Source organism: Neopelma chrysocephalum, unplaced genomic scaffold, assembly GCF_003984885.1.
Source record: "Neopelma chrysocephalum unplaced genomic scaffold, ASM398488v2 Primary Assembly neopelma1_26b, whole genome shotgun sequence".
Taxonomy (NCBI): domain Eukaryota; kingdom Metazoa; phylum Chordata; class Aves; order Passeriformes; family Pipridae; genus Neopelma; species Neopelma chrysocephalum.
This window is the reverse complement of record NW_020897696.1, coordinates 4,335,554-4,360,748: the sequence shown is the minus strand read 5'-3', so window position 1 is coordinate 4,360,748 and position 25,195 is coordinate 4,335,554. Positions and strand designations below refer to the sequence as shown.

Sequence of the window (25,195 nt, the reverse complement as noted above, 5' to 3'; positions counted from 1 at the left end):
CTCGCGGCCCCGCGCGCGGGATTCACTTCCGGTCCCGCGCCACTACCCCCCCCTCCCAGCGGCGGCGGCGGCAGCGAAGGAGTTCGGAAGTTCAAAATGGCCGCCGCGGCCGAGCCCGAGCAGCGACCGCCCGAGTAAGGGACCAGCTGGGGCTGGGGGGGAGTCTCCTCGTCGCGGCGTCTCGGGGAGGAGGAGGGTGGCGGAGGGAGAAGCGCGGGCGAGGGGATTGAAGCGGGGGGATACACACACGGGACGGGGAGGACGAGAAGCGGCCCGGGTGGAAGTGGCGAGGGAGGAGGAGGGGGGGAGGAGAGGAGGATGGGGGAAGGCGGCCGCCCCGGGGCAGAGCGGTTGCTGTAGGAGCCGCTGGGCTCGCGGCGAGGCGACCCGGCGGGGCCGGGGGCACTGCGTTCGCCCGTGGATCCGGGAGGGCCGCGCGGGAGGGGGAAGGGAAGGGAAGCGGCGCCGGGAGCGGCGGGCGCGTGTCCCCGGGAGTCCCGCGTGCGCCTTCCCGCCCCGGGGGCGCTGCGGCCACGGGGAACGGTGATTGCCGCTGGGGAACCGGGTTTGCCGCGACATGGGACAGGGGGACGAGGGTGTGTGTGTGGGGCGCCTCTTCCGCGTGGCTCCGAGGCCGCCGCCGCCCGGCGCGAAGGACTTGGGCATCCTGAGGTGGGTCCGGGCCGGCGCTGCCCGGGATACCCCCCCCCCCCCCGCCACTCACACACCACCCCCCCACACACGCCCTGTCCGAGCGGGGCCAGGGGCGCTCCGGGCCAGCGGGTGCCTCGGTGGTGCCCCGGGGCCGCCGAGCCGCTGCCCGCCCTGCGGCGAGCCCACCTTCTGCCCGCCTTCCTTCCCCTGGGCCCCGCCGCTCTCGCGGTAGGGAAAGTGCCTGTGCTGCGGGAAGCAGAAAGCGATTTGTTGCCGCCAGCCCCTCCTTCCAGCCCTCGAAATGACTGGCAACTCCCGGCTCCCGTTGGGATGCGGAGATCGAGCTGCCGCCTCTCCGCCAGACCGGGGCTCCCGGGCGTGCGTTTTCCTGGCACCCTGGTTAGTGCCGTGTGGTTTGGGTTTGTCCACACTCAGGAGCTTGTGAACAGTCTTCTGGAAATTTTGCCCAGAGTTAACATCCTAATGCTTACTCTATCACTTCTCTTCACTATATAAATATTTTAGCTATATAAACTGCTTTCTGTATTTTTTCTGCCTTAAAAAGTTTTGATTTGGGGCTTGATTTTATTGTTAATCGTGGGAGTGGAAAACGGGTGAGGAAATAGGGTGGGTGTACGTGTGAACTATGTAAAACACATGAGTGTTTAATATTGCATGGAGAAAGTTAACTAAGTGATAAGATAGAAGCTGATGATAGGAACCTTGTATGCAGGAAAAGATGGGTAAAATCTCTTTGCAAATCCTTATGAACTTCCTATAATTCTTCTTTTTTAATTCTAAAGTAGGAAAAAGTAGGGCTATAACAAGATCATGTCACAATTTGTCTCTATTTAAAGCCATTAGTGCCTAAACATGCACATACTAAACTACCTCATCACCTTCTAAAATCTTCTTAAAAGGTTTCTCATCCATGTCAACACACCTCTGAAGCGTTTAAATGAAGTCAAAGTTTATCCACATTTTGATGGAATTACTTGAAATGAATATATTCCTGTACATGAAGAAAATCTGAACTATTTCATGCATATTAATAAACTTAATATTAATTTTATTGTTGAGTTACAGAGACAGCTGGCAGTTGTATTGGCAGTCTGTAATGGCCTGAGATATTGCTAGGGTGTTGTATCTCATCTAGTGCCTTCTCTGCCAGCTTACTTTTCCGGAATTTAAGATGAGGTTATCACATAACTTTAAAATACATGCGATATAACAAAATAACTTCCTTAAAGATTTCAGTGTCACTTTCTGCTGTTGCGAGAAGGAAGACTGCTGCAGTATCCTGTGTCCAACTAAAAGAAATCTTGAGAGATGCATAGTACCCTTAAAATTCTCCTTGTGACATTTCTTTGCCCTTTAACCAACTTATGTCACAGACATACTTGCTCAGGACTGCAAATCCAAGTTGAAGTTCTGCATTTAATACTTTTTCCTTCCTTTTTTTTTCTTTTCTGCCCAATGCAACTTAGAGTAAGTTCTTTTTAAGGCAGTTTTTCTCTTTTTTTCTGATATTCTCTTGTCATAATGGTGTGCAGTATCAGGAGGATGCAATTAAGAAAAAAACCTTTCCATGTGCCTTGAATAAGCAGCAGTAGTGGTAAAGATCTAAAAGAAAAGGCATGCAGCATTCTGACTAAAGTCTCTGAATATTGCATGTTTTTAACTCAAACAATCCCTTAGGAAGTTTCTCATTTCTGAGCACTAAAGTGTTAATGGTTTTAGCAAATTATTGTAGTGTATGTTGCAGAAAAGTTTGTATTATTACTAGTTCTAGAATTTGCATTAACTCAGGCTGGAGAGAGTCAGTAACTGTGCGCTGTTTGAAGACCCTGTCCTGAATTAGGAAGACACTAACCAAATTTATAACGAGGTGCTGTCCTTTAGACCTGGCTTAGAGTATCTCTGATACATTTGTTCTACCAGATCATTGATCATTATCTTCAGAAACAATTGTCATATGAAACTAGTAGAGTTCAGAAGATAATTTTGACATTTCTGTGTACATTCACCCCCTGCTTCTGACTGTCATGTTTAGGGGATTTGTTTTCAACTAATGAGACCTGGGATACAGAAAGAGCAACATTAAGTTGTTAAAGTATTAGCTAGTTTGCTTAGTAAGCTGGTATTAGCTTAGTTTGTAGAAAGGTGAGCTCTGGCACCTATAATATTTGGAAACAGATTCCAAAGGCAAATGTCTGTCTTACCACAGACAGTAACTTGATTGATGTTCTGAAGGAGATCAGGAGGTATTTGCTAAACAGTGTAAAAAACCTATAGTTAAGCCAGTTTCACTGTCTATGGAAGATAATATAAGGGAATGTGTAACATCATCTAAATTTTGTCATTTTTAAAGTTTCTACTTAAAGAAATTATACTTAATTGAAACTATTCTTTTTAGAAAAAACACTGCATGTTATTATTACTTTAATAACCTGCTGCAGACTTATTTTCAGCTGTTTCACTCAATGTCATTTTACAGGTAGAAAGATTACCACTTTTTTTCAAAGCTGCTATCTGCTGTATAGTGTCAGAAAGCTGCTCTGAAATTAGACTTCCTTAATTTATACTCTTCCTCAGTAGTGTTCCCTGCCTTGCATAAATAATACAAATGTGTAAGAAGAGTTCTTGATTTTCTAACAGGTGTGTACACTTACAGAAAGAAGTTTCCGTTAAGGGAGTCAGTCAGCTCTGAGTGAGATTTTACAAGAAGGTTTCGTTAGCTGGTCAGCATCATCCCTTGAAATAAATTTTGATCTTTGGAGCACAACTGTTTTCTACCATTGGAAAATACCTTTAAAAGGCATAGCTTGGGTTAGGCATTGGAGTGGAACAGCAAGTGAAAAAGATAATGATGGACTGACAAGATATGTAAATATGCAGCACTGTTGTATGTTATTAACAGATATTGTCAGCCTTGAATCTAAAGGTGTGAACAGTGATTCCACCCACATATCTTGTTTTGTCAGTGCATTTGCTGTATCTTCCTTCTGTAGTATTTTGCTGTGCAGCAGTAGCTGTCTGTGAGGAACTGTATCTACTGTTACAACTTAGTTAAATTAGTCGTGCATTTTTAATTCTCCCAAAGGTAAGTGATTAAACGCCAGTTAGTTTTTGTCATAAAAAAAGTTGTTGACTTAACATGAGATAAAAGACTGCAGCAAGTTGATAGTACTGATCTTCTTATTTTTTTGCAGGATTGAGGATGCTGAGGCATCTGAGAAAAGTGTAAATGAAGAAAATGGGGAAGTATCAGAGGCAGACCAACCTCAGAACAAGCACACCCGACACAAAAAAAAGAAACACAAACACCGAAGTAAACACAAGAAACATAAACATTCTTCAGAAGAAGATAAGGACAAAAAACATAAACACAGACACAAACATAAGAAACATAAATGGAAAGAGGTGGCTGATGCCTCTGACAAAGAAGATGGACCAGCTAAAAGAACTAAAATTGATTTTTTAGCTCCTCTGGAAGACTTGGAGAAACAAAGAGCATTATTGAAAGCTGAACTTGAAAATGAATTAATGGAAGGAAAAGTCCAGTCTGGGATGGGATTAATATTACAAGGCTATGAGTCAGGATCTGAAGAAGAGGGGGAGATTAATGAAAAAGCACGAAATGGAACGAGACCTACAGCAAAGTCAAACACTAAGGGGAAATTAGAACCTGTGGATAATAAAACTGGTTCCAAGAAAGCAAGTAAGAGTGAATCAAAAGAAAGGACTAGGCACAGGTCTGACAAAAAGAAAGGCAAGTCAGGAGTTGATGGAGTCAAAGAGAAGACAACTAGAAGCAAGTCAAAAGAAAGGAGGAAATCCAAAAGCCCTTATAAGAGAAGTAAGTCTCAAGATCAGACAAGGAAATCTAGGTCCCCAATGCTTAAGAGGAGATCTCAGGAGAAAAACAGAAAGTCTAAATCTCCTCCAGAGGATAGAAATAAGTCTGATGATAAAAGTAAATCAAGAGATCGCAGAAAGTCTCCAGTTGTTAATGAAAACAAAAGCAGAGATCGTGGCAGAAAGTCTAAATCTCCAGCAGAACTAAGAAGCAAATCCAAAGATAGAAGATCACGGTCCAAAGATAGAAAACCTAGGAGATCAGAGACTGACAAAGAAAAAAAGCCAATTAAATCTCCTTCTAAAGATGCTTCTTCAGGGAAAGAAAACAGATCCCCTAGACGACCTGGCCGTAGCCCAAAAGGAAGAAGCTTATCTCCCAAACAACGTGAAAAGTCAAGAAGAAGCAGATCCCCTCTCTTTAACGATCGTAAGTCTAAACAGAGTAGATCCCCCTCTCGAACCCGGTCTCCGGTTAGAAGACTGAGGAGTAGATCTGCAGAAAGGAAAAGAAGAGAATCAGAAAGGAGGCGTCTTTCTTCTCCCAGGTAGCTTAAAGATGTCATGAGCCATTGCAAAAATGCATCATGGGATGAAATATCTTCTAGTTCAGTGCTTACCTACTTGTTTTATTCTGAAAATAGCTATTAAAAAAAGTAATCGGGTTGTGTGTTATATTGTGAGCTTACTTTGTATGTATTTAGTTTTTTAAAAAATACTCCGAGCTGTCAGACAGGCACATGCAGCTTATGGTTGTTAAAGTGCTAAGTTATTTTTTGCTCACACTATTACTGGGAACAAGTTTTATAACTCGATGTTCTCCTTTCTATCACTTAGTTGGATTCAGAATTTGGCTTCTATTCTGTTTCTTTGTTAATAGTTCTGTTGCTTTCAGGAATTTCTTTGGAAATGGACTTTGGAGAGTCCTCTCTACTTTTACATATTACTGTTGGCTAAAAGTGGGTAATTAACCCCATTTTCGCCTCAAAACTCTTAAGATAGAGTCAGTATGCATGAATGTAAGCAAATCTTCTAAATCCAAATGTCCCTCTCAGTCTCTCTTTTTTTTTCTTTTAAAAATACTGTGTATTTTTCATCTGCTAGAGGGATGGTAGTGTTGCTTTGTTATCGGACTGTTGTATATAATTAATATGTTTTGCATACACTTAATGGAGAAGAATGGAAATCTATTTAGTGTATGGGTTTAGCCTTGGCATTGTTTAAAGAAGACAATTAAGCCTAAGAAAGCAGTTACCTTGAAATTGCTATGAAAGCTAATAATGCCTGGATGGTAAGTTTCCAGGAAGAGAACAATATAAGTGTATGCATTTTTGGAAGTTAACTCATTAGCTGTAAAAAGTTCAAGAGGCAGAAGAGTTCAGCATTACATAATGAATGTTTTGAAACTTTCTATCATGGGATTTAGCTTCACCCAGTCTGAGAATTAAGAATGAAGAAGTATAAATTGAAAACTGGAATTAGAACCACAAAGACTGAGCTCAGTAAATAAGCACCAAAAAAACGTGAAGGTCTTTCAGCCTTAATCACTGAAGGTTACTCTGGTTTCAAGTATGGGGTATCTTCAGGTACAGGGTATCTTCAGGTTCTTTGGAGAATGGCCCCACTGGTGTTAATCAGATTAGATAAATATTGTAAATGCTAGCAGTTTATCTGGCTGCTTTCTGGTGCATCAGGAATGTATTGGCACAACCACCTACTTTTTGGCATAGTATTTGACTTTTCTTCTGTAACATTTTGCATCTTTCAGTTTTCATTCTTCATGACAGCTTGCATTGCAGCCAGTTTGAATTGGTTGTCTAGACACTTACTTCAAGTGATGCATGTGTCTAGAATTTTGCTGTCAAATCCTGTAACTCTGTGGTGAGCAGCATGTGAGTGGGGGACTAAGAAATATTTTCTCCTGGAAGTGTTTGCAGATCAGCAGGAATAATGTTTCTTTGTGGGACATCTGAACTAATTCCAGCTATGTTAGAGTTTCAACTACCTGTAATTACTCAAACTGCCAGAGAATTTCAGGAGCTTTCATGAACAGTTTTGACAAAAAAATCCCAGTAATTTAATTTTTCAAGTTGGTTTCCAGTGTTCTAATCATGTAAGACACTTCTCAGGTCTTTGACTGAAGTTACTTATTATATGATGTTACTATGAATTTTTAATCAGCTTCTACTCATCCCTGTAATGCCTGAACTGGTTTATTTTTTGTAACAGATATTTTGATTGGGTTTTGGCAGTACAACCACTTCATTAGCCAGGAAGCCTGGAACTCAGTTCATCCTGTGACTTTTTGTGTAATATTGTTCACAAGAACATAATACAAATTAATTGGGCTAAAGGTGTTGACCTATTCAAGCATTTGAGTACAGTAATTTTTCGTAGAAACTGCCAATACTCTGCACGTGTGTAAATTTTCCTTCTGCCCCAGTGTTTACTATTTTGCATCAGTTCTGTATGCCTGATCATTATATTTAGCTAAGGTAACTGAAGCTGATCCAGCTGTCTCAAAATAAAACAAACAAAATTACAGAATGAGTGCAATTAGTCTTTCAGACCCAAGATATTTTGTTCATTGGTGAGATATAGCATCTGTAATAAGTTGTTCCAATTTGATTAAAAAAATCGAAAAATAAGGAGTGGGGAAAAAAAATTTAATAGAGTAGCAACATTTTCTTTAAAATAGTGTGGAACTACTTTCCAAGAATTTCTGATGCTGCCTCATTAGAATAGTTCTTAAACACTTTTAACTTATATTCATTCCAATTTTTGATTGAAGTCTTGCTGTCTTGCAGTTAAGCTTTTTAATGTTGTTGTCCCATTAAGGATTTTTTTCTTGAATAATTGTGAATTCACAAGAATGAACAAATTTTGAATAGTATATAGAATCAAGCTTGAATTATTTTTTTTAATTTGAGAAGGGTGAGTTTACATGTTAATTAAGAATTCTAGTTTTCATCTGCTGTATTAGAATGCGTGAAATGTTGAAGCCATGCAGCTCTAGTGCCCCAATTGAAATAGGCATTAGTGTCACTACTGTGAAGTTGCATGATCCTAAGCATAGATTTCAATACTATGTTGTAAAGATGCTGAAATAATTCTCAATAATAAGGTTTTGGGGTTTATGTATTGTTTAAATACTGTTTCTGATAAACATGAAAACAGACCACTATTTATGTAAGTCCTAAACAACAACCTTTGTTTTAAAACCTCTCTTAGTTGCAAGGTAGTAATTAGCAAGCTGTTTCCATACTTGTCCTGAACTAGTCCTGTGTGTGGGCACATACTTCCCAGGGTGGGGAGAGACACACAGGAAGGGCAGCCACCTTTGTGGTGTACTTATCCATCTCTCTCTCAGAAGCCCATCTGGTGGTCCCTCACCTGCAGTAAGACTTTTTGAAGTGATTATTTAGAGGGAACTGTGATTTTTGTTGTTTTCAGCTTGCTCCTGATTTTTACTACCACTCTCTTACTCTATTTTAAGAACACGGACCAGAGATGATATTTTGTCAAGACGTGAAAGGTCAAAAGATGTTAGCCCACCCAGCAGATGGTCCCCATCCAGAAGAAGGTCTCGGTCCCCCATTAGAAGGAGATCTCGCACACCCCTTCGACGCAGCCGATCTCCAAGGAGGCGGAGTAGATCTCCTCGAAGAAGGTAAACACAACCCTGTATTTTCAAGTGTATTTTGTAAAGTATTACTAGAAGAGTAAGGACTGCTATCTTATCTGTAAAGACTATGAGGGTTTTTTGTCCATGTTTATGTGTGTTAACATAGTTGAATTCATTTTATTCTCCATGAATTAAATTGTTTTATTACTTGGAGTCATTATATACCTTTATGTTTTATGAATAGATTTTCCTTCTTCAGAAAAACAAACCAAAAACCCTGAGATCTAAATCCTTCTTACTATCAACAGGGATAGAGGCCGAAGAAGTAGATCTCGCCTTCGAAGGAGGTCCAGGTCACGTGGTGGCCATAGACGTAGGAGCAGAAGCAAAGTTAAAGAAGACAAATTTAAAGGTAGTCTTTCTGAGGGTATGAAAGCTGAACAGGAGTCTTCATCAGATGAAAAGTAAGAATTCATTTCTAACTTGCATTGATCATTTAAAAGCTGTAATTCCACTCATACTGAGAATGAACTAATACTTATCTTCATGGTGTAGTTTTTGAGTTGTTACCTAAAACCTTAATCATGTTTTAGTACTTGTGATCTTGTCAAAGTACTTTTGGGATGTTCTGAAAAACTTTGGAATATGCAAAAAATATCAAGACCTTGGCTAGTGGGCAGACCTGAGGGGATGATATATCACTAGATTTGTTAATTCAGCTTGATCAGTATCTTGTTAAAACTTGTGGTGTGATTACTAAAGCTTACTGCTTGAGGAAAAGCTGTAATAGCTGAAAGGATTCGTTGCTGTCTGCAAATTGTGTTTATATTTGCTAAATATCTACTTATTCAATTGTGCAAGACTATGCATTCTTAATCAAATTATTAAGGAAAGGATGCTGCAGTGAAAATGAAGAAGGTTTTTTGTTTGTTTGTTTTCTTTTAAAAGGCTGCTGTTAATTGTTTGCAATTAAAAATGATCTACAGAATGTCCCAATGAGATATTAAGAGATAAATCTTCTCTGTAAGGAAATGTAAATATACACACTGGGATTCAATACACTGTAGCTTTGAGTCAGTTGAACAATATTGTTCAATGTCTTCTATGCTTTCTACACCAAAGAACTGTGTTTGGTAACATTCAGTAGATAATCTCCTGTTTATGAGGTTATATAAAAAATAATCATGTTTTCATAGTCTAGAAGACTTTGATTTGGAAGAAGAGGATGAAGAAGCAGAGATAAGACAAAGGAGATTACAGCGACAAGCAATTGTTCAGGTATGTGGTTACAGACACTAATTTCATGTTTGTAGTGTAAAATGTTGGGATAAAGTAAGGTTCCTTGCCTATTGCTACCTTACAATAGTAATTACTATCGCTATATTTTTCCAATTAATTAATTGTAAATGTTAGTCTCTGTTAAACTTTACACTTCTATTGAAACAGCATTGCTTTTAAGACTGAAGTGATTCTTCTGCAAGTCATTTTTTGCTTCACTTAAACATCTCTGACAGTCTTGGGCCATGTTAAAAATATTCTTATATTATTTTCATTTGTAGAGTTTCTTTGTAGCTATATCATTGATATAATAATGTCAGTGTAGCTCTAAGTTATGTATCAGTTTTTTTCAAGTAGAAGTTGTCCATGTCAGTTTCCAAAGTTTCATAAAGCCACTGGCGTGGGTTCCTCTCTTAAGGTAGATAATGTATCAGTAATCACAGATGTAATACATGATTGAGACCCCTGACAGGGAGCTGTGACCAAAGGGAATGAAATTGTAGAGCACAAGTCAGGTGTCTCTTTTCAAAGGTGGAATTTGGCACACAATTAGAACATAGCAAGCAAAATGCTGTGGCATATTTATTTAATGAGGTACAAAGCCACTGGTTTTAGTGTACTGCTTATTTTGAGTAGCAATAAAAATACCGCTCATGATTTGAGCTTTATGCAAAGCCCACTGTAAAATCCTTCAAAACTATGACTGAGAAAAACCATATAAATTCTCATTAAAGGCCAGTTACACCTGATGTTGGTGCATGCAGGAAGAAAATTCCAGAGCTTGATTCCCTAAATGGAAAACCTCTGCTTGTATTATTGAATAGTTTGAGTGGTATCAGCATTTATTCAACTTGAATTTTAGCTTTTGGGATAGGAAGTGAGGTTTGTGTAATTTTGTAGTACTTAAAGCTAAAAAAATTGTAAAGATGTTGTTTGAATTTTTTTAATGCTTCTGAAATTTTTCAACATGAATGAATGAATAAATAGGATTTCCAATTCAAATAAAAAACATGAATCTAAAAACCTGCTTTTCTCTATCATAACACTAATAAAAATGGGAAAGATTCTAGAATGCAAGACATAAAATAGTTAATTTTTCCTCTGAGACTGTTTCAATGTTTGTATGCCTGAATGGCTTAGTAATAAATCTGTTGCTGCTGACAGTTTGTTGTGCATAACCAAGTAGTTAATTTTCAATAATATTCGCTTTTTACAGAAATATGAAGTCCTAAAGACACCCATTAATTTTTCAGTCTTATGGTCTGGGCTGTGGTGCATTGTGAAAAAAGTCAATTTTCAAAAGTTGTATCCCATTCTGCAAATAATCTTGTCTTTAGAGATGTAGGTGATTATGAAGGCAAAGGTTAAGGTTTAGCACAAGCCATTGAAAGGGTGGGTATGAAAATGCTTAAATTGTGATAAACTGTGATGGTGACATTAAAAATTAAATTTATTTTTAGAAATACAAGGGCCAGACAGAAGACAGTAATATATCTGTACCATCTGAACCAAGCAGTCCTCAAAGTAGTACACGTAGTCGCTCAAATTCGCCTGACGACATACTAGAAAGAGTAGCTGCTGATGTTAAGGAGTATGAACGGGAAAATGTGGACACATTTGAAGCATCAGTAAAAGCCAAGCACAACCTCATGACAGTTGAACAGAACAACGGTAAGATTCTGAAATCTATCTAATGCAATTTATGAAAGCTCAGGCATTTGCTTAGTTTCCTTACATACTTCCAGACTTGGAAGTAGGTTGACATTTTGGATGGAATTTATGAATGTTTTCACAAATATGGTACTAAAAATAAAAGATTAAAATAAAGCTTCCTCATTAGGAAGGATAATATGAGTAGAATTTGTTCTCTGTATTTCTAATAACTCTTAACACAATTTGTGCTATACATTTGGAGGAGCAAATAGAATGTCTGTCTTTATAGTTAAGAATCACCCTTCCAGATTTTTTTTTCACTCATGCGTGTTGTTTTCTTAGAAGCTTAATGTAGCCTAGTCTTTATTTTGGGTGAGCTGGAAATTATGCTCCTTTTCTCCTTTTTTTTGATCAAAGCCAATGTGTCAGAAGAATGGAGATGGGTCTGTAGTCATTTAAAATGATTAAGACTTCAGAGGGTCATTTTAGCAGCATAACTAGTTGCTGAAATGGCTATTTCCTTCTCTTCTTCCCTTCATATAATTAATTGTACAGCAATATTAAAATAAAATAAATCTTGATATAAAACTTGCCTTTTGCCAGGAGCAGCAAAGGGAAAATGGAGCATCTCCCCATGCACAATGTAATATTGAAAATCTGCTGCTTTTTTTGTCTTTTGAAAGTGGATTACTATACATCTTCCAAGTAGTCAGAGGTGTGTCTAGCTGCTGTGTGGTCATACATGAGATAGTTTAAACTACTTCAGTTTCTCTTTACAGTTTAGTTGCAAGAGCACTGTTTAACAAGGGCTGTGGAACCTGCCCAGCCCCTCAGAGGGAAATAGTTGGACAGTGGGTTGTATTTCATGTCATGCGCCACACATATCCTTGGGGGCTAAATACGCTGTCTTCTAGTGGATGCTTCTCTTCCAATTAATGAAATTGTGTCTCTTTGGGACTGCTGTACTGCTCTGTAGTTTGTCCTGGTGTTCCCTTGAGGATTGTGTTTTCAGATTGTTCTCCTACAACAGTTGTGAAAAGAACTGTCCTATGCACTTTATTTGCATATCACAACTTTAGACTTAGTCTTCTTATGTGTAACAGACAGTAAATTTTTCAAGTTTTGTCTTAGCATGTACTGCTCTGTAATTTTGTGTACAAAAGCGTATGAAAATATAACCCTTAACTACATAGACATTTTCCACATAGACACATGAAAAAGGTTTCTAAAAACACATCAGTTACACTCAAGTCTTGGAATTTTTCATTTCCTGGTGGGATCCTGGGTTGGAGGTGGCTGTAACAACTGCTGAAAGCAGTGAAGTATCTTTCTTTGCAAAAGCCATTCTTTTCCTATCCTGACTTTTTACAGGGCCAGAGTAATAAGTTGCTAAGAAACTAGGTAATAACTCATTGTAGCCCAGTGCAAGTGTGAATGATCGGAATTAAAAAGAAAATTTGAGGAAGTCTCTGGAAGGGTCTGTAACTCAGAACAGTGGTGTAACCTGTCTCCCCACAAGTGTTGGGTGATGGGTCTATATCTTGAAACAGCAGTATCAGCATGATGGATGATTTTTTGATGCTGTCGGATTTCAGTCTAGTTGTTTTGTGTGGAAGTGGTTGGTTACATGCATCACGAGACCCTGAAGCCTCTTAGCTTAACCATTTATTTTTCTCCATTGCGTAGTACCCTGAAGGGAGTGTCTGTGATGTACCATGTTCATGAAGGCCTGCTGCCATAATGTGTGTTATGAAACAGTTTGAAGTTTGCTTGCTTTTGCTGCTATGTACTTAATTTATATTTCTTTGCTGTTATCTTATCAATCAAGTAAAATGTCTTTGGGATTTAAAGATGATTAAAAGGTGAGAAAGGGATAATCTTGCCCACATTAAAAATGATTCCCTTTAACACAATAGTAAACATTGTATTTGACAAAAAGCTACACACCAGGTCCTTTTTGGCAGGGTTGGAGAAAACATTTTCCAAAGAAGCAACGTCTGGGCTTTACAACTTTGGTTTTTACCAAAATACTTAGCAGAAAAGCCTGAAGTTGTATATTGAAAACATAAGTATTTTTTTTACATATATGCACAGTCATTTTATACTTGTTTTTATATGTATAGTTATTATTTGTGGGGATCATGTACATATTTAGCTTTTTTTCTTTCTGCTGTGTGAATTACTTGAAAGCTATTACACATAGTTTTTCACAGAAGTATAAATTTTTGAATGCTTTAAAGAACTAGTCTGAGTTTTATATTCTAGAATGTGAAATACGTGAAATGGTATTTTCTAGAAACATTCGTAGAGCTTCCTGTTTGCCAACATACCGATCTTAGACTATGTTGTAAAAATACCAAGTGTCAAATTATACTGGCAACAAAGTTATCATTCGACATCTTTTTCATATTGAGTAATCTAAATTTCATTTCAAGGTTCATCTCAGAAGAAACTGCTAGCTCCTGATATGTTCACAGAATCAGATGATATGTTCGCTGCATACTTTGATGTAGGTAATTCTTGGAGATGAAATGTACGATCTCTTTCTGCTTGATTTTTGTTAGTCACTGTCACTTGAGTGCTGTGGGAACTTTGATTTGTAAAAGCATGTGCAGCTAAGTGGATTGTATGTTCTGAATCTTTTGATCAGCCAAGTCAGACAAAGTGGTTCTAATTAGTATTTCATTGAAATAAAACCTGCTGAAATTAGTGTGACTTTTACCAGAGGAAGCAATTGGGGAATTCACCTGCTGTTTGAATAGGACCTATGATGGCATAGGGCAAAAACATGAACCTATTTATTAGTTAAGCTTTTTGTTAATGTTACCATGTTGCACTGTTCTGTTTTCAGAGGTTCATGTATGATTAATTTAAAAAATGCATAAGATATTTTAATTGTCTAATGATGCTATGTTGGAGTAATCTGGTGGTTTGTTTGGTGAGGTTTTTTTGGATGGAAAGATATATTTCCTGGTTTTACTTTTGCACTATTCCATCAGCTTTTCTCTACATGTGCTGAAGTGACCTGGAAATGTTGGCAGTCCAGTGACTAGTTTTGAGACTTTATGTGCCATTTTCTATAAATCCTCTTGCATTGTTGCTCGTTGACAACACTAAGAAATAAGTCAAGACAAGAACTTCCTTCTTAACTTAGAAATTTTCCAGTTAATTTTGGTTTATGGTCAATATAACGAATTATAACAAATGTGTGTGTGAGGGTGTATTTTTAAAAATTCAGAAGTTACAAGTGGGGATTTATATGGCTTATAAGTAAGCAGTTCCCCCTTCCCGAAACTGTTGTTCAATTGAAGATATTCTTTCCAACTCATAGTTTGGAATTTGTGATAAAATATTGCCAAGTCTCTTAAGAGATGTCAACAGCAATTGTAGTAATGTTATACTTTCATGTATAATATATGGAACAAGTGCCATTGAATGAACCAAAATTCAAGGCTTAAGGAGTTATATTTTCCTTCCAAATTGCTAATTTTTTTATTATGCTGTAAATAAGTCGTCTTACTTAGATGGTCCAAAATGTGCATTCTAATGTGACTTGTAAAAAAAATTCTTGTGGGTATTAATTGAAACATTACCCATTTATGTTTAATAATACTTCTGTTGGTTGATGTCATCCTCTTTCCTTGCATCAGACTTTAGATACTGGTATGTAAATGGCTTTTTATGTTAAGCTGTTTCTCCCTCCTACAAGATAAGTATGTTTGTATTGTGGAGAGGAACAGTGTTTCAGTAGGGGAAAAGGGCTTTGGTAAGTAAACATCGAGGAAAAATACAGAGCACACAAGCAAAGCTGTTACTTTTCTTTTTATTTCAGAGTGCTCGTCTAAGGGCTGCTGGGTTTGGAAAAGACTTCAAAGAAAACCCCAATCTCAGGGATAACTGGACTGATGCAGAAGGCTATTACCGTAAGTGGTATTTGTTGATCAGTAGGGACAGATAGAATGAGAGTGCTGAATGGAGAAAATCCTCATGGAAAAGTACTGAAATGTTATTCTAATGTAGATATATCACAGAGCACTCTCCAATCGTGTAATGTAATGGATTAAATGAGCATGCAGATTTTAACCTGAGTTATCAAAGGACTCCAAATATACAGAATAGCCGTTTGTTCCCCGTAATTTCCACAAAGCTAGGTGATTGTACACCATAAAATTGAAGGATTTTGTCATTTACCCTGTTTTTCTCGAAATTATAGAGAATGGTTTATTCTTCATGAAAAGTTTTCATGAAAAGTTCCATTACGTATGTCACTCATAATTTGAAATTCTTGATTTTATCCTTTAGGTGTTAATATAGGTGAAGTTCTAGATAAACGTTACAATGTCTATGGTTACACTGGTCAGGGAGTCTTCAGTAACGTAGTGCGAGCCAGGGACATGGCGAGAGCAAACCAAGAAGTAGCGGTTAAAATCATCAGGAACAACGAACTTATGTAAGTAATGTCTTTGTTTGATAATAATAAAGCATGTGTGACAGTTGAATGTTTTTTTTTCATTATGTGATTTGAATCTCCCTTTGTTTCAAGTGAAGTGACAGATTACAGCTGTAATTCCTGCCTTTTCTGCTAATTTGAGCCAGATAATGGGAAGCGCTTGAGGACTATGTATCCACTCTTCTTTACAGCTATCACAGGAAGAAGGGTACTTGCATTTTCATCAGGCACTTTCTCATTTGCAAAACTGCAGGGAATAGCCATGGCAAGGAACAAGGTTACAGTTAATTATGAGGCCTGCCCAGACCTAAATTTTTTGAGATGGGAGTCCTGGACTGTAAAAGAACTTTTTTTTTGATGGACAAAATTGTATGTGGCAGGCTGTGGGTTGGATCCCAATCAATCATCTGCAATTTACAAAACGACCTCCATACATTAATTATTTTGGTATCTTTTCTATATGTTTGCATGTATATAAGATACATAAAAAGGGATGAGACTCTCATTGTTGAAATAAAAAAAAAAGTGAGGTCTTTCAGAATGAACATTAACAAATATGATCTATTAAACTATGTTATTTGAGGACTTGTCTACAATATTCATTTTCAGTATCTGCTGCAGTATTTCTACAGCCATTTGTTATGTCCTCTTCTGCTAAAGACAACTATAAAGAAAATCTTTTCTATGCATTTTACTTTGGAAGTTTTGAGAGTTGTCTTACTTTTTGTATACTGGATTATTTTTAGTTATGTGAATAAGTATCTAGAAAAGTTTTAAAAACTAAAGGGGAGCGATAAGCTATTTTAGTTTGGTGTGTTGTATAGGTAATAAGCTTGGTTGTGTAATTGAATCTATAATCAGTTCAGCTTAAATCTTCTTTTAATAACGTGGTTAAGTATTTTTTAAAAAAAATAAACTTCTCAGGTGAGTGCTGTTTGAAATTTCGGTGTCATATTACAAGAGGAAATCCAGTTTTAGCTTTGCATGCAACTGGGAGGGAGGAGGAAGGGATAAGTAGGTTATAAGGCACAGTGAGGATCAGAATTAAATAAACTTAGCCAGTACGTAGACACTGACACCAAACCCCTGTTGTGATTTTGGTTTTTTTTAAGATGTGGTACATTAAGTAATGACAAGACACTTTTCATTCCTGGATAATTATAACCACACAAGTGAATGTCTAGATTTAAAAAACTATTGGAATTTATCTGATTTTGTTTTGTAATCACATTCCTCTGTTTTCAGGCAAAAAACTGGCCTAAAAGAACTGGAATTTTTAAAGAAGCTCAATGATGCTGATCCTGATGACAAGTTTCATTGTCTACGGTTGTTCAGGCATTTCTACCACAAACAACATCTCTGTCTGGTATTTGAGCCACTCAGGTAAGATGACAAATGTTTGGGGTTCTCCGTAAAAGGTAAAGTACTACTGAGTGTTCTTTACCTTTCTGGTTTTGGCTATTGTTTTGATACTTTGTTCTATTGCCAAGATTCAAGAATGCATGGAACTTTCAAACAACAAAAAAAAATTATCTGGAGGCACAAATCCACAGACTACGGAACTATTTCTGATTTCCTTTAAGCATTGATGTAAGCTTTCTGCCTGGAAAATACTTGAAACAAAATAATGTATTAAAGGTGGTTCATTTCATCAGTACTGCTCTTTAAGATGTTCTCTATGTGTATGTCAGTATTTTTATTAGTTTTCATAATTCTTTGTTTTAAGGGTTTGTATTAAACCCAGAGCAGGTTTCGCAAATGCTGTATTTTCTGTGAAGAATGTGTATATATGTATATATATGTAAACAGTCTGAGGAAGAAAATTGTTACAGTGGTTTCTTTTCATGTTCACTTTCTGTTTAAGTAATTAAGTTCTTTTGACACATTAATTGTAGACAGTTTCATGATAGCTACAGATATGTTAATTGTCTTAATCCCCATTCCTGCTTATTGTTCATATCCTAGGTTTTCTGTGTATGTCATTTTGATTTTTGCCATATTTGGGATGAAGATAAGTTATATGGTGAAACAATGCAAATTTTATGAAATTACTATGGTATTTCCATTAATAAGCCATATAACAAATTGAGTTTCTTAAGAGAAATGCACTATCTCTTTATAACACACTTGTACATTATTTATATACAATTATGCTTTTGTCCTGGAATTATGGTCTTTTTATCTGCTGTTTAAGTCGCCAAAAAATCTCTTCAACTTTTATCTTTTGCATGCTTTCTTTTTCATTTATTTCTGAAGAAAATGAGTACAAAGGCTTTACAGTTGTTAAGAAAATGCTGTTTGTGTGCAAATAAATCCTCTCAAACTAAAATTGAATAAAAATGTGCCCTGAACTAAGTAAGTCCAGTGTATATACAGCATGGGATAGATCTTGACCAGCCTTTTTGTTTCATTGCTGTAGCTAACAGTAGTATGTTAATTTGAATGCTGCTTTTCTCAAAAAATATTTAAAGCTAACTGGTTTGTTCAAGTTTATCTTACAGTTTAGGAGGCCACTGTGTTTTTCTTTATTAAGATCCTTTCTATTCTTTCTTTCTCCCTTTCTCTTAACAGTATGAATTTACGAGAGGTGTTGAAGAAATATGGGAAAGACGTTGGACTCCATATTAAAGCAGTGCGTTCCTACAGCCAGCAGTTGTTCCTGGCTTTAAAACTTCTTAAAAGATGCAATATCCTACATGCAGATATTAAACCAGATAATATTTTGGTAAGTAAGAAATAATTGAAATTTATTTTGCACGGTATATAGTGTAAAATTACATATTTGAAATTTATATCATTCGGTTAATTTAGGTGAAGTCAAAAATTACTGAAAATATTTCGGGTTTATACTTCGGTATAAAATGATATTGTGATATAAATAGTAAGTAGGAAATATAATAACACATATAAATAAAATCTTTTTCAAACGAACATGAGTCCACTTGTATCTTTATAGAGAGCAAATTTTCCAAAGTAAGATAGTGTGTTTTCTTAGGAGAAACACTTGGAATTTTTCCACTGATAGTTGAAAAATGTTCTTCCTTTGTGTAAAATGGAAGTAGGTTATCTGAGTCTGGATGGAGATTTTGTTTATGTGAGATAACAGGGAAAGGTCCTTAATTCCTCTTTTGTCTTAGGGCATGAGAGCTACATCAGAGAAATCCAAGAGATTTCCTTTGGTTTTCTTGGAGGTTGTCCCTGTGACAAACTCAGATTTTTAATTTATCTAGAATGTCTTCTTATTACCATCACAGCATTAAAATTTACTATGCAAGCATGAAATATGTGAATAATATGCTGTTTTATGAGTGGTAGGTACTCTGGATACTGGAGTTTCAAGTCTAAACTGATCAAATTTCAGTATCTGGAATGAAATTTGGGTCCACCAAGGATATTTTGATCAGGAAAAAGTACCTGAAACTGAACTCTTTTTTTTGTATTTTGTAGAACCTGAAGGCATTAACTGTCACTTTCAGTTTGAGAAAGTTTTACAGTTTTATTACAATACAGACAGGAAGGAACTTCCAATTTAAAGGCTGAATATTTGTCTTACCTCTGACTTAAATATATTGTCACTTTCACAGTGCTGTTGTCAATTCTGTCCACAAATGGTGCTAATAGATATTTATGTTTAATTTTCAGGTGAATGAGTCTAAAACAATACTAAAGCTTTGTGATTTTGGATCAGCTTCACATGTTGCAGATAATGACATCACACCCTATCTAGTTAGTAGATTTTATCGAGCTCCAGAAATCAGTAAGTACACTTTGGATTCTCTACATGAATCACATAGCAAGACATACCAGTACTAGCAGATGAGAATTTGACTTGAATTTACCCTCAGGTCTTAGCAAAACATGACTCTGGAAATATGATGGCAGTCAGAAATTCAGACTTTGAAAGCACTTGTATGACTTTTCATGTATGTTGTTGGTCAGCTCAGTGAGGATGGGGAGATGTCATTCTGATGGGTTATAGTTTTAATTTGTAGTTGTTGTTCGGACTTCTTGGTTTTTTGCTGATTAGTTTGGTGGTAGGTAAAGTATCCCTTTCTAAAATAGGGATACTTTAATATTTTGCATGCTTCTTTTATCAAAACTTTTTATTCCTAAGAGGAGCAGCACCAATATAGTTTAGAAATCATAATTTTTTCATCTGTCTGCTTTTGTGATATTATATGGCTGCCTTTGTGGAATTAACTGGTATTGCTCTGTTTCAGTTATAGGAAAAATGTATGACTATGGTATAGATATGTGGTCTGTAGGCTGCACATTATATGAGCTTTATACAGGAAAAATACTCTTTCCTGGCAAAACCAATAATCATATGTTGAAACTTGCCATGGATCTCAAAGGAAAGATGCCAAACAAGGTAAGAAAAATAAGTATGTTATTTTAATTAATATCTGAAACTGCTGCAATAAACAGTAGAACATACATTCTTTTTTCTCCTGGAATATTGTTTTTTATCATGTACATCTTCTCTTAACAGTAAGTAAATATCAGATGTTACTCTGACTGTGTAATTGATATTGATTTAAAATCTTATAAAGTGAAAGTATACAGCTTCTTTTTCATAGACTAAGTATAAAGTGAAAGCAGAAACCTTCTAAGCACTGACCTGAAAAAAATACGTAAGTCAATGGAAGATATTGTCCTTTTTCAACTGGTTTTAACTGTATTTTTTTTACTCAATCTAGACATTTTTTCCTGTCCTTTTGATATATTTTTCATTAGTATTAAATTATTCATGTTGTGATAAGTTAGTAGACATGGATGCTAATTGTGAAATATGTAAGACACAGAGAACTTGCCTGAAACTCTTGCCTCTTCCTCATTTTCCAGATGATTCGAAAAGGTGTGTTCAAAGATCAGCACTTTGATCAAAATCTCAACTTTATGTATATAGAAGTAGATAAAGTTACAGAAAGGGTAAGTCCTCAATGCGTTGATTAACTCTTTACTTTTTTTCAAGCTTTCCTACTATTACAGTCTTTCAAACATGCCGTCATCTTAATTAAAAAAAGACATATTGGAAACTAATATGTCCTTTTGCAGCAGTATGGACAGATTATATAGTTACAAAATGGCAAAAGATTTTTTCCTACCATGTAAGAATGCAATTAAGAGAAATCTGGGTTTAATCTGGTAGATATACAGGGTATCTTCACATAATCTATTTTTAAATTACTAATAAAGAAAATTGTGCTTTCATATCAGTATGATGTGCTTATGTTGTATGAGGTCACTTAATTTTGATATCATTGTAACATATTATATTTAACAAGAATCACAGAATTAGTGGTCAGATATGGGAACTTTCCATATGGACTTCTCTGTTCTCAGTTAGCTGGGATGTTAGGTTCATGTATGCACCTGCTGTTGGTGGCCTACCCCCGACCAACTTCTTTTCCCTCTTTTCTCTGCCCACACGATGGTTTATGAGGCTGTATGGTGGAAGGGTGTTGCTGCTCAGATATGAGACAAGCCTGCAGAAAAGCTGCTGCTGAAGCTCTGTAAAAGGGACGGATGGGGGTTTGTGCGGTACTTCTGTTCTACAAGGTTGCCATTTTTGTGTTTGTAGGAGAAAGTTACTGTTATGAGCACCATTAATCCAACCAAGGACCTATTAGCAGACTTGATTGGGTGCCAACGACTCCCTGAAGACCAGCGTAAAAAAGTACACCAGCTAAAGGACTTGTTGGACCAGATTCTAATGCTAGACCCAGCTAAACGGATTAGCATCAACCAGGCTCTACAGCATGCCTTCATCCAGGAAAAAATCTAAACCAGATGAAGAAGTTCAAAGGGTTTGAGTAATTAAGATACAAAGACTGAAGAAATTTCACAGCAGTTATTAATGTATATAAACATAAATATTTCCCCTGCAAAGTTGAGGAAGAAATGATACATTTGAATTAACATCAAGGCTGATATTTCTTTTAGAAATGTTAGAGTAATTGTTTTGTGTCTTATGTGAAAATTTTCACTGTAGAACTGTTTTAATTGCCAAGACTGCACAAAAGTACAATGCTAATGTATATGGTTGCAGTTCGTATATATTATAAAAAGAAAAAAGCGTCTGTTATAAAAAAAAAGAAAGAAAAAAAAGAGAGCAGTAATACTGGGTGGTTGATTTGTTTTAAGCAGACTTGGCTTCATTTTTGTCTTTAAAAAATGGCCAGCATAAATGCTATTTATATTCACATTTTCCTAGGTGTGTGTGTGCAGGCCACAGCAGCATGCCCTTGGTGTAGTCAGTGCCGAAGGGGGTCTGTTCCTTCTTGAGCCTGCCCGCAGGGATGGTCTCCTCTTTTAAAGCAGGTTGTGTACAACTTTCAGTACACTGAAGGTAAGCTAACCCATCAACATCACCGGTGTTTAAGCTGTTATTTTACTGGAACAACTGACAAATGAGAGACAATAGCATTGTGGCAGAATTCCCTGCATGTTTGATAAATGATCTTGTTTTATTTTCTGGCATTGCAACCGTGGCATAGTTACAACTTCTGTTCTGTTCATCACATTTAAAACTTGGAGAGAGCGCACTTGATGGATAGAGCGCCTTCAGTGTACTGTTTCTTATTACTTTAATTTTTTTAATCAACTTGCTATAGACTTTGTATACATTTTGTTAAATACAGTTCACTATGACATAGAACCAATACTTACAGAAGAGTTTTCATTTAGTAATTACATATGTTGGGATCTCATTTGAAAGACCTTATATCTAAAGGATAGATAGACAACATAAAGAAATTTTTAACTATTTGTATGTCATTTTGAAAGTGTACTGCTTTATGCTAAAAGTGTTTCATTTGTTCATTGTTTTCATTATTTGTGATCATGTTGTCTTTCAATACAGGCATAAACCTTCCACTCTTGAACAAAGCAGCTGCTTTTTAAAAGCGGTAATTGCTTCTTTACCTTTTATTTCTTTTGTAAATGAAGCTTTTCTTTAAGAAATGTGACTTTAAAGTGTTGTCTCTTGCATAAAACAGTTGACACTTACTTATTGTAAAGTGAAGATTGTTCTGCTGCATGTAAAGTGGACCATGCAGATTTCTGTATGTTTTCAGTATGCATCATTAGATAATAAAGTCTTTTGTGAACAAGGCATTTGTAGCCATTTTTAAAAGAATCTGTCTTCAGTGATGGTAAATCAGGTAATTCGTAAGACCCACTCCTGCATTTCCTATTATCATTTAATTAAAGGAATTATTAAATGTTATGATCTTTGGGAGAGTTATAGGCTATGTTAATTGGATATATAATTATCACTGCTTAAACAAAAGCAAAGCAAAAAACCCTACAGATACTGTCTGTCTGCTTTCATTGTAATGAAATTATTCCTGTAGGACATGGGATTAAATTCAGGCTTTGACTAATGTTTGTGCTGTTTTTCTCACTTTTCCTTTTGATGGTGCTGAAAGAGAAAAAAGGAAAGCGAGTCACAGGCCACTCAACGCCTACTCCATGGGTCTGATTTGCTGAGACACCAACTTCACCTTCCTAACAAGGTTATTTCTGACAGCATGTGTAGATAAACATTTAGCAACGAGTTAAAAAAGCTTGAGACAGTTGAGTTGGTTATACAGGGTGAGGAAAACAGAATCAAACTTTTCAGGTCCATACTGCTGTTTTAATGTTCTCTTTGATGATGTTAAGAAGTTCATCTTTTCATTTTTTATTAATATATTCTAACAAGCTGTGAAAACCCCACTGGTTTCACATACTTTATAATACTTTGAACTAAGAAGGATTTTTGTATCCATCTAGGTACATAATGGCAACAATCATGCACTTTTAGTGCACTCAAGAATGGAAAAATGCCACAAAGCAGGTCATTCTGCTGGTGGGGAATACCCCACCGAGGAGATGTAATGAACTAACTACGAAAACAAGCATGAGATGGGTGGTTTTGTATGCCTATTTGGAACCTTTAACCTGTCTCTTCTCAATTTATTTTGTAAAATCCCTAATAAAAAACAATCTCTCCTTATTTCCACATATTAAGGTATCTTTTTCATACAGGAAGTGAAGAAAGTTAGCTTTCACATTTAGTGAAACACTAGTTGCTTGGTAGTTAAATACAGAAAGTATAACTTGCACTTTTACAACATAGGCAGCACTTCTGAGGGCACTTTTGCACAGATTAGTAATAGCTTATTCTTTCTGTTGCTTTGTACTTTATTCTTAAAATAGGAATATGAAACAATGAAATGAGTTGGTGATACAGAAACAAAGCAGTAGAAAAGATGCCCCTTAATGCCTACAGAACTGTTATAAGCTATTCTGGAGAAGCATAAAGTTGCTCGTTTACTTGTTCTTTGTGTTGTAGGTGCAGCTCAAAAGAAGATGATGGCTACCAGAAGACATGAACAAAGGTTTCTGTCCTATAAAAGATATGAAAAATACTCTTCATCTAGTTCTGTCTTAAACTTTTAGTTTCCAGCATTTCAGTTTAGAATTGATTAACACTGCTGCAGTACTGATAATTGCTGAAACATACGTGCTGTATTAAAATTCGTTACATAGATTGTTTCATTTCTGGTTGAAGAGATTTTTTTTTATTGTGATTAAATGTAGGTAAATAAACCCTTTAAATGTAGTTTTCTTAAAATGACAGGATGATCAGTACGAAGTCTATGACACTTAAGAAAAAATCAGCCATTATATCTGGTTAAAATGTGTGTATTAAGTAAATATTTAAGCAGATTTTGTGCTTTTTTCTTTGACTTCAGTAGGTTCATTATATATTTTAATTCTGTCAAACTTAGTTGTCGATACAGAGACTAGCTGGCAGAGGTTATTCAAAACAAGTGAATTTCAGTTCCTCATGCAGCTGATACTTGTTGGCAACAAGAGAAAATCTTTAGCTCTGGCTTCAAAAACCTCTGGAATTGAGGACTTTGTGACACTCTTAAGGAACGCCTCCAGTTTTGGGCAATATCTGTCCCAATAGCCTGAGGTCTCTGAGGAGAGTAGAGTAGCTGCAGCTGCCACTGCAGTCAGCTGAATTCTCATGGTTGTGGCTGGGTGCAAGCAGAACAGCTGTGCTACAGAGTGAACTATTTCTCAGCTGATCTAAGAGGGAGGATAACTTAATCTTTTCCTCCTGTACACAAAGATGTAATTCATATTTTCACCAGAGGTCCTATGGACAGAAAGTTTGGCTGAAGCTACTGTGCTGATTTCTGTTTCCTTCTCCCTCATGGTGACAAGGAGCTTCACATTTAATATACTCAGTTTGCCAAGCATTCAGAAAAAACAAGATTCCAGCCCTGTGGAATTAGAATGTGTTTTTATTACCTTGGTGTATACTACTATAGTTTAAGAATTAATTACCATTTAAAAGTTTCTAATAGAAGATAATGATTCCTTTAAAACCTTTTTAATAATACTTTATCTCCATACATAGGGTAAGTGGCATTAAACCTCTGAAGAACCTTTATGTGTATATTGACCCACACACAGAAGGCAGACCAGTCTGTGATACTGCTGGAGATAGAGGGATCTTCTACAGTATGTGTAAAGTTGTAATGCGGGTGGAGGATGTTGGGAAGTGGCAGTTGCTTGAAATTAATAAACTATGCTTGAAACTTGCTTACATCCTGTCTTCTGTTGTGCTTACAAATGTCCTACTACAAAGCTGGGAAATATATGAACAATTTTTA

The 25,195-nt window shown here is 36.6% G+C and overlaps 1 protein-coding gene across 3 annotated transcripts; it reads left to right on the top strand.

Annotated features, from left to right (window-relative positions):
• The first annotated feature begins 19 nt into the window (after positions 1–19).
• On the top strand, positions 20–25,126 carry PRPF4B (pre-mRNA processing factor 4B). Of its 3 annotated transcripts, XM_027676272.1 has the most exons (19): positions 44–134; positions 3,867–5,060; positions 8,009–8,182; positions 8,446–8,601; positions 9,334–9,415; positions 10,876–11,086; positions 13,504–13,577; positions 14,901–14,991; positions 15,371–15,518; positions 16,764–16,901; positions 18,090–18,243; positions 19,161–19,275; positions 19,739–19,890; positions 20,364–20,450; positions 21,103–21,870; positions 22,384–22,429; positions 22,952–23,038; positions 23,860–23,905; positions 24,940–25,126. In XM_027676272.1, the coding sequence occupies exons 1-15, from the start codon at positions 97–99 to the stop codon at positions 21,304–21,306; spliced, it is 3,018 nt and encodes a 1,005-aa protein (XP_027532073.1). In that variant the 5' UTR covers positions 44–96; the 3' UTR covers positions 21,307–21,870; positions 22,384–22,429; positions 22,952–23,038; positions 23,860–23,905; positions 24,940–25,126. The 3 variants fall into 3 exon arrangements, with proteins under 3 accessions (XP_027532074.1, XP_027532073.1, XP_027532072.1); XM_027676271.1 differs by lacking the exons at positions 22,952–23,038; positions 23,860–23,905; positions 24,940–25,126 and having other exon boundaries at positions 21,103–21,380; positions 21,736–22,635; XM_027676273.1 differs by lacking the exons at positions 22,952–23,038; positions 23,860–23,905; positions 24,940–25,126 and having other exon boundaries at positions 20–134; positions 21,103–22,635.
• Positions 25,127–25,195: the final 69 nt, after the last annotated feature.

Coding starts and splice junctions, on each gene's coding strand:
- PRPF4B (XM_027676272.1), top strand. CDS start 97: ATGGCCGCCGCGGCCGAGCCCGAGCAGCGACCGCCCGA. Junction 5,061..8,008: donor AGGCGTCTTTCTTCTCCCAG/GTAGCTTAAAGA, acceptor CTCTATTTTAAG/AACACGGACCAGAGATGATA. Junction 14,992..15,370: donor TGATGCAGAAGGCTATTACC/GTAAGTGGTATT, acceptor TTTATCCTTTAG/GTGTTAATATAGGTGAAGTT.